General features: G+C 56.3%; 1 protein-coding gene across 1 annotated transcript; it reads right to left on the bottom strand.

The window, feature by feature from the left end:
- Window positions 1-7,205: 7,205 nt before the first annotated feature.
- Window positions 7,206-8,826, bottom strand: LOC142819950 (uncharacterized). Its single transcript, XM_075908965.1, has 2 exons — window positions 7,980-8,826; window positions 7,206-7,784 (listed from the first exon to the last, which is right to left on the bottom strand). The coding sequence occupies exons 1-2, from the start codon at window positions 8,527-8,529 to the stop codon at window positions 7,291-7,293; spliced, it is 1,044 nt and encodes a 347-aa protein (XP_075765080.1). The 5' UTR covers window positions 8,530-8,826; the 3' UTR covers window positions 7,206-7,290.
- Between the last annotated feature and the right edge of the window lie 359 nt (window positions 8,827-9,185).

Here is a 9,185-nt window from a genome sequence, read left to right as displayed (position 1 = left end):
AGGGATCCTGGGATGGGAGCATGGGGAGGGGAGGAAGAGGACTATGGTGGCTGCCAACGTTGGTGGGGTTTGGGGGCAGCATCCTCCGCACATGCACCATGAGGAAACAAGCCCACCCATACCGGCATCCTCAGAGCTGCCTAATGCAAATCTTGTTTGCCAACGGCCAACCGACCAAGATACTGTGTATTGCTGCAGCCTGCTTGTGCCCACGTGCTGTCCGGCAGCTGGAGAAGGACAGTGCTCTGGCTTGAGCAACACCACCCAAAGCCCTTCCCTCAGGAAACAGGATTTGCTGGAGGCGGACGTACTGCTAAAATGTCAGCCCGCCCATCCGAGAAAGGCTACGGCAGCGTGTGGCCTAGAGGACCGGCTACAAAGCTTCCCAGCGGATTTGGAATGTCAAGCACGGTGCAAGGAATCTGCCAGCAAAAAGATTCCAAAAGCTGCGTGGCCAATTTCAAAAGCGCCATCTGCTCACGAACACCTTAGAGGGGAAGAAACTCGCCCAATAGCTTGTTCACAATGGCCAGCCAGACTGGTCCTGTGCGCAGGGCCGGTTACACGTACAGCCAGTCCACTGACGTCAACACCCACGTTCCCGCTAATCTTTTCCACCCGTGTGTGGATTTTTTCTGTACATGCGCGGAATAATTTTTTATGTGAGCAGAGAAGCAAAAAAATCGAGCAGGGGGCATTCTGCTAGCCAGCTGGGCGGAATCTGAATCTCCTGAGTGGCTGCACGAGCGCCCAGCTCCACACCCTCGCTCCTCTGAGCAGCGCCATGGGATTTCCAGTGGCCAGGACCCAGTTTCATGGCTCATCTGAAGGACGGCCCCGCCGCTGCCTTTTGCGCCACCTGTGCTGATTAACTAGAGAAAGCTGCTGCCTAGTGAATCGCTCACACAACGTCCACCGAGCAGAGATCATCCGTCTCTCTCGTCCCTGCTTCACTCCTAGCGTCTGGTGGCCCCATCGCCTGTGAGTGCAGGAGCACAGACTGCAAAATCCTCCAGCGAGGGACGTAGTGTCTCAGCCATTAGCTTCCCTAATGCACCTTGATCCACCGGTAATCCACTTGTCTTCCCGCACAGCGGATGCAACATTCCCCTCCGTCTCAAAGGAGAAAAGCCCTTCACCACATTGAAATGCAGGGTTTTCTCATTAGAATTTAATTCACAGTGATACAGAGAAAATGGTCATGTCAGCACAAAGAAAAGCAACAGAGATTGGGTAATTCAGGCAGAGAGAGGCTTCTGAAAAACCTCCTGAGCGCTTTTTATCTCCATAGGCAAAAGGGAGGATTTGCCTTTGAGGGCTTTCTATATGGCTTTATAATTGCCCATTGTGAAAGGGACCGATTGCTCCAGCCCTACCCAAACTGAAGGCAAGGAGTCTGCCCCTTCCCCTTTCTTCCTAACCAGCTGTGGTGGTTGCCATGACAACACGCGTGCAACAAAAAACAAACCCAAAAATATATCTTCAATTAATCCCGAAAAGCTCAGATGTGCGGAAAAAATGTCAATAAGCAAAGTTGGTATCTGCTCACGTCCCTGTGTGAATTCTTCCTTTGGAGTGACTCTTCTTTTGCCATTCCACCCAGCACAGCCACCCTGGCCTACAGCCTAGTCGAAGGTGAGCCTGTTCCTGCTCACATCCCCCTAGGAACTGGCATGTGCCCTGGAACTGCTGCCCATGGACACAGATGCTCTACTACCCCTTTCCAAAGAAGCTATTGCACTAAAGTGATTGCCTGCCCCCCATTACCAGAGCAGGTCAGCAGCTCATGATCTTCAATGGAGTCACCCTTCTAACTCCCCTGGCAGATGCAGAAGTCCCATGAACACCACTTCATGGCCGAGAGACTGAGGCACCCGAGACTTATAAGTGTGTGGCCAGAGTCGGTGAAAAGAGCAGATGCTTGCTGCATCCAAACATAGTGCTCTAGCCACTGGACCAGCCTATCTTTCCAGCCTCCTTCCCCTCCTCCTCTGTTCATTTGCACGGTGGGAGGTCGAGAGCATCAGGATGCTTTGTTCCCTGTAGCTGCTTCCCCCCTTCCTAATAATATTTTAAAAATCATCTGCTGCCTTTGAACATCTGATTCCTCATTTGTAAAACCAGATGTTTAATCATTGTTCCAGGTCTGTCCTGGCTGCTTCATCCTTCTCATTGCTCACAGCCTGTTGAAGAGGGGATTTTTTTTGATTTGCATGGAGATGACAAATTCCAAAACCCTCACTTTGATGTCTGCAAAAGCGTTGGGCTTTTTGCCCTATGACTCCTCCTTCTCTGTCGCACTATGGAGGAGGCCATCCAGTTTGCGGGAGGAGGATACTCATGGTATGTCTACACAGCAACGTTATTTCAAAATAACTTAGGGTATGTCTACACTACCCCGCTGTGACGGACCGGGCCGTGTCTGGGCACAGCTGAGGGCGTCCGCTCAGGGCGAACTGCTCGAATCCGGGGCTACTTACAGCCCCCGACTGGTGACCTTTCCACACAGGCCACAAACCAGTCCCACAGAGCGCTTCAGCTGCCTGCCTGAAGCCTCCCGAGCAAAACCCCTCCGACACCCCAGCAATATCCGTGCCCCAGATGGCCCCGGGCCTCATACACAGGTGGGGGGTCCTAGCACCCAATCCCACCTACCCCGAACAAGTTCTGTCTGGTTCCAAGAAACCAGCCACAGATCCCTGGTCAATTTACCCTCTGGACCTTACCCACAAATCACGCTGGGCCAATCCTTTAGAATCTATATCTAAAGGTTTATTATTACAGGAAAGAAAAGCATGAGAGTAAGGTTATTAAAGTACAGTACATTACATGCACCGAATCTCCCAGTCCTCGATGCAGGCTCTAGCAGAGATGTTGCAGCTGCTGGTTTAAAAGTTCTTATTGCACATCCTACGATCAGGATGGGTCCACAGGTCTTCCGGGCTCTTCAATCCCTGCAGTGCTGCCTCCTGGGATGAAGTGCTGAGCTGAGAACCAAAATGGCATCGACCACATGGCCTCTTTATACCCCCTCCCTGGCCTCTTCTGGTCTCAGCCGGTCACCTGGTCCTCAGCCTCTCTCTGCTGGCAGCTCTTGGGTCTCTGCCCTCCTGCTTTAGGTGTGTCTTTGGGCCATCAAGGGCTATTGTTCCACAGGGCTTCACTACTCAGCCTGTCCATAGCAATGCTCAACCACATTCACAGAAATATTCAGCTTCCACACAGATTACAGATTCCTACCTACACACATAGACATTATACACTCACATAAATAGCGTACATAAGATCAACAAACAATAATCTCCCATTCAATACCCCACATGGCTCCCCCCATACCAATTTCTGGGGCCAACACCCCCACCTAGGCTTCCTAGTTCGAACTACCTAGTTCGTGCCCCGTGTAGCCGCGCTGCATGGGGTTCGAATGAGCGGGGTTTTAAAAATGGCGGCGCCCCGCTTATGCAAATGAAGCCCGGGAAATTCAAATCCCGGGCTTCATTTGCAAGTGCGGTATGCCTACATTACCCTCCTAGTTCGAACTAGGAGGGTAGTGTAGACATACCCTTAGTCCGTGTCTACACAGCAGGCAGTTATTTCAAAATAATGTCAAAATACTGTCAAGCTGGAGGACTGCTTACTCCGACTCCTGTAACCCTCATTGTACCAGGAGTAAGGGAAGGTGGAGGAGGAGTGCTCTATTTTGAAGTAAGTGCTGTGTAGATATTCCCAAGGAGCTGCGGTTCCAGGGAGCTGCAACTGACATAACTCAAAAGAACTGATGCTAAGTCCTGCTGTGTAGACGCACCCTTAGTGTAAACAGGCTCAAACAGAGAAAAGACAGAGCTCTGCTAGTTCTTGGAAAATTAATAACAGTCGAGCAAAGTTGCCAAACATGTGGCTGGCTTTGTAGGTCACCAGCTGGGAGTGAGGCACATTTCCCTCCCCCTTTCCCACCACTTTGGTGGTGTGATCCTAGTGGATAAAAACCAAGGCTGAGGCTGCCAGAAAGAGTCGATCCTTTATGGCAGAGATTTATGGAGCAGTGGTAAAGCTGTTGGGTTCAAGCGTGGCTGCTGACCTACACCAAGGCTTACGAAATCTTGAGCATGTGATTCATTCATTTTTTCTGGTCACAGAGAAAAAACAAGATTGTATTGTCAATCTAAGGGAACTGCATTGCAAATGACAGAGCGTAAGATGCTCGCATCTTAATAGTGGAAGAGGTGTTTGAAGCCAACTGCCTACGCGTTCAGAACAGGCAGATTACGCAGATCTTCTCTTTGATTGCTTGGGCTGCTGTTTCCAATCTACCCAGCCTTCATCACATCTGTACCTGTCCAGCTTTTGTTTCCAAGTGGAGAGCAAGCAGTTCCAGAGAGCTGCAATCCTAGACCCTGCATGGATTGCTCAGAAGGAAAAGCCCTTGGCAGCTGGACCGTGGTTGAAGATGGATACAAATGGTTGCAGATGTCATAGAATCATAGAATCATAGAACTGGAAGAGACCTCAGAAGGTCATCAAGTCCAGCCCCCTGCTCTAGGCAGGACCAATCCCAACTAAATCAACCCAGCCAGGGCTTTGTCAAGCCGAGACTTAAACACCTCTAGGGATGGAGACTCCACTACTTCCCTAGGGAACCCATTCCAGTGCTTCACCACCCTCCTAGTGAAATAGTTTTTCCTAATATCCAACCTGGACCTCTCCCACCACAACTTGAGACCATTGCTCCTTGTTCTGCCGTCTGTCACTACTGAGAACAGCCTCTCTCCATCCTCTTTGGAACCTCCCTTCAGGTCTGGTCTGGTCTGTCCTCTTTGTAACATCTTCCCCTCTGTCTATGAGCAGCTGTGCAAACTCATGATTAACTGTACAAAGGTCCTGGTTCGAATGGCTCAGGACTGAGCTGCACAGAAGAGACCAGGAACTCAGCAGATTTTCACTTCTGCAGTCCAACAGGTGGGTTGAGGTTGGCCTAACTTTACTGACCACTGTGGTGATTTACACCAGCCAAAGAGCTGGCCCAGAGCTAACGTGCTGAGATGTCAGCTGGAGACATAGTCTCACGCCACAGTGCAGTATGGAGAGACTGGCCACGGTGGCCTAGGGTGTGCCTGTGGGTGCAAGAGTGACAGGGAAGACACCAAGATGAAGCTCTGTGCAGCACAGCTAGGGTACGTCTACACTACAGCGCTAGTTCGAACTAACTTAGTTCGAATTAGTTAATTCGAACTAAGCTAGTTCGAACTAGCGCATCTAGAACTAAAAACTAGTTCGAACTAGCGTTTTGCTAGTTCGAACTAGCGCGTCCACACTGATCGGACACAGGGGGGCATTTAAGGGCAGCTGAAACCGGTTCTGGCAGGGCATCAGGTCAGCAGTTGCTTTGTGTGGCTGCTGTCTGAGGCTATCTGAGGCTCGTGCTTAAAGGGACCCCCCCTGGACAGCCGGTTCTCAGCTTTTCCTGCTTGCTTGCCAACCTCGCCGAGGGACAGCAAAGCGTCGGTCTCTGTGCCCGTCTGTGTCGGTGCTTCCCTTCGGGGGGGCCGCCGCAGGTGGCAACATGGAGCCACGGCTCGCCCTGCACCTTCTGGTGCACGTTCTGGACTTGCTGCTGCAAGCCTGCCAGCAATGGCTCGAGGCTGCCTGGCACCACCTGGGGAACGTCAGCCCCCTGCCTCTCCGCCTGGCCGCCCTGGGGGCCGTGGAGGAGCCGCGGCGGCGCCCCGGCACCGGCGTGCCCCGCCGCATCTGGCGTCTGGACACCAGCAGCGACTGGTGGGACCGCATCGTCCTGGAGCACTGGGACGACCGACAGTGGACCCAGAACTTTAGGATGAGGAGGGACACCTTCCTGGAGCTCTGCGAGTGGCTCGCCCCTGCCCTGCAAAGAAGGGACACTCGCATGAGGCCCGCCATCCCCCTCCAGAAGCGGGTGGCCATCGCCCTCTGGAAGCTCTCCACGCCAGACAGCTACCGATCCGTCGGGAACCAGTTCGGCGTGGGGAGATCCACTGTCGGAGCAGTGCTCATGCAGGTACGGCGCTCGTCGGCCACCGAGCCGGGGGGGAGGGGGGCTGCGAGGAGGGGATGGGCCGCCCCAGGGACAAAGGGGGGGGCGGGAGGAGGCGAAAGCGCCCCGCACCGGAGGGGTCGGGCTGTCCCGGCCGTACTACACGCCGCCAGGGGGGTTGCTTCCGGGAGTGGGGCGCGGGGCACTGCCAGGGCACGCACGCTCCCAGCCACCCGGGCGCCCCACTGATTGACGCTTTGCTGTGTCTCTCTCCGCAGGTGGTCAAGGCCATCAACCGGGTGCTGCTCCGCAGGGTGGTCCGCCTCGCCAACCCGGATGCCGTCATCCGGGGATTCGGCGCCCTCGGCTTCCCCAACTGCGGGGGGGCCATCGACGGGACGCACATCCCCATCCGTGCCCCGGAACACCAGGCGTCCCGGTACGTGAACCGCAAGGGGTACTTCTCCGTCATCCTGCAGGCCGTATGTGACCACCGGGGACAGTTGACGGACATAAATGTGGGCTGGTCCGGCAAAGCACACGACGCCCGGGTGTACCGGAACTCCTCCGTGTGCCAGCGGCTGCAGGACGGGACCTTCTTCCCCGACCGCCACATCAGGGTCGGGGACGTGGACATGCCCGTCTGCCTGGTGGGGGATGCCGCCTACCCACTGCAGCCCTGGCTCATGAAGCCCTACACGGGACACCTCAATCCCTCCCGCCAGGCCTTCAATAACAGGCTGAGCAGGGCCCGCATCGTGGTGGAGGGGGCCTTCGGGCGAATGAAAGCCCGCTTTCGATGCCTCCTCACCCGTCTGGACCTGGCCGAGCACAACATCCCTCCCGTGGTGGCGGCATGTTGTGTGCTCCACAATTTGTGTGAGCGGAAGGGGGAGGCTTTCTTGCCAGCCTGGATGGCTGAGGCTGACCGCATGGCTGGACACTACGGTCAGCCCCGCACCGCCGCCGTCCAGGAAGCCCAGCGGGGGGCCATCCGGATCCGGGAAGCCCTGCGGGAGAGCTTCCAGGTGGAGGAGGAGGAGGACTGACCTCTCCCTGCATGCCCCACCGGGGCCTTCTTCCACCCTACCCCCCCCCTTCCCCTTTCCCCTCCCTATCTACTGTACAATAAAGACACCTGTTTTTCAAACAAAAACGTCTGTTTATTTCAGAGAACTGGGGTGGGGGAGGGAGGAATGAAGGTGGGAGAAGGGAGGGGGAAACCTGGGACGAGGGAGCTGGAAGGGGAGGGGAGGGAAGGGAGGAAGGGAAAGGAAAGCTCAGGGGTGGGAGTCTGGGTGCCTCTCCCGTCTCGCCACACTGCGGGTCCGGGGGCGTCGGTGGGGAATGGTTGTGGAGGGGGGGGCAGAGAGGACAGGGGGTGTGGAGGAAGCAGGAGCGGAAGCAGGAGCGGAAGCAGGAGGAGCAGGAGGAGCAGGGGGAGCAGGGGGAGCAAGAGGGGGAGCAAGAGGGGGAGCAGGGGGAGCAAGAGGGGGAGCAAGAGGGGGAGCAGGGGGAGGAGGAAATGGAAAGCGGTCTAGCAGGCTCTGGAGGTGGCCTCGCAGGGCACGGCCCTGCTCCTCCAGGGCCTCCAGACTCCTCTGGCGCAGCCTGAGGTCCTCCTGGACCCAGTGGTCCTGGAGACGGAGCTGTCGGTCCAGGAACCGGAGATGCCGCCTCTGGTAGTCCTCCTGGTTCCTGGCTGTCCTGCTTGCCCGGGCGCGGGCGGCTGCTGCAGGCGGTGTGGTGCGCCCTGCAGTCCCCGGTGCTGCAGCTGTGGTGCAAGAAGACCAGCGGTCAATTACCCCAGGGGCCCAGGTGTGTGAAACCCAGCTCCCCTCTGCAAGGCCAGGGCCCCTGCAGGATCCCCAGCTGCTGCTCCGTAGTGGGCAAGGCCCAGGCGCACGGTCCCGGGGCTCCCTCTCGCCCCAGCCCCCCGTACACATAAGGGGAACACGAGGGTACTCACAGGTGGATGCCTCCCCGGCCTCTGATGATGCAGGCGAGCGGCTCTGTGGGGTGCCTCGGGGGTCCCGGGTCCTGGGAAGGCTGGCAGCAGGCTCCTGGCTCTCAGAGCCCTCTTCCTCCTCCTCGGTGTCCAGGAGCGGTCCCTCTGCCCCGGGGTCAATCACGTCCCGGGGGGCAGGGACGGCATGAGGCCCCAGAATGCGGTCCAGGGCATGGAAGTGGGGGCAGGCCTCCGGGTCAGCCCCTGGCAGGCAGGCCCGGGAGTAGGACTGCCGCAAGTCTTTAATCTTGCAGCGCACCTGCTCCCGGCTGCGCTGGTGGCCCCTGGCGGCCAGGCTGGCAGCCATGCGTCCATAGACGGCCGCGTTCCGGTGGCTAGTGCGGAGATCGTGGACATTTGAGGCTTCCCCCCAAACCTCGATGAGGTCCACGATCTCCGCACTTGACCAGGCGGGCGCCCGCCTTTTGCGCCCCCGGGCAGGCTCCCGGGAGCCGCCAGGCTGGTCGTGGGGAGCAGTGGAGGGCTGGGAGCCCTCGGATGGCTGGCTCATCCTGTGGCAGGTGCAGGCTGTGCAGGCACGGGTGCTGGCAGCCTTGCAACTGGCACAAAGTGAGTAGCCAGCCCGTGGCCCTTTAAGGGCTCCGGGGCCGGGAGGGGGGCAATAGAGTTTCCCTGGTGTTGGCCAGAGTGGCCACCAGGGAAACCTGGGAAGCCTTAGCCTCCCACTAGTTCGAACTAAAGGGCTACACAGCCCTTAGTTCGAACTAGCTAGTTCGAACTAGGCGTTAGTCCTCGTAAAATGAGGTTTACCTAGTTCGAACTAAGCGCTCCGTTAGTTCGAATTAAGTTCGAACTAACGGAGCGCTAGTGTAGCGCATAGGAAAGTTAGTTCGAACTAACGTCCGTTAGTTCGAACTAACTTTCTAGTGTAGACATACCCCTACAGTGACAAGAGTTTGAGGCCAGAAGAGATCATTAGATCGTCTAGTCTGACCTCTACCGTGTCACAGGCTATTACATTTTAGACATTTACCATGAAGCTCTTCCTCCTTTATTCCACTTAATAGGTAGCAAGTTTAAAACAGACAAAAGGAAGCTTTTCTTCACGCCACACACAATCAACCTGTGGAACTCCTTGCCAGAGGATGTTGTGAAGACCAAGACTTTAACAGGGTTCCAAAAAGAACTAGAAAAATTCATGGAGAT

This window comes from Pelodiscus sinensis, chromosome 25 (genome assembly GCF_049634645.1).
Source record: "Pelodiscus sinensis isolate JC-2024 chromosome 25, ASM4963464v1, whole genome shotgun sequence".
Lineage (NCBI taxonomy): Eukaryota > Metazoa > Chordata > Testudines > Trionychidae > Pelodiscus > Pelodiscus sinensis.
Note: the sequence above shows the minus strand (reverse complement) of the source record. Positions and strands in the feature narration are given on the sequence as shown.

Bases quoted from the DNA above. Each gene is read 5' to 3' on its own strand.
- LOC142819950 (XM_075908965.1), bottom strand. From the start codon at position 8,529: ATGAGCCAGCCATCCGAGGGCTCCCAGCCCTCCACTGCTCCCCACGAC. The intron at 7,785-7,979 runs GTGAGTACCCTC...CTTGCACCACAG, and splicing joins GGCCGGGGAGGCATCCACCT to CTGCAGCACCGGGGACTGCA.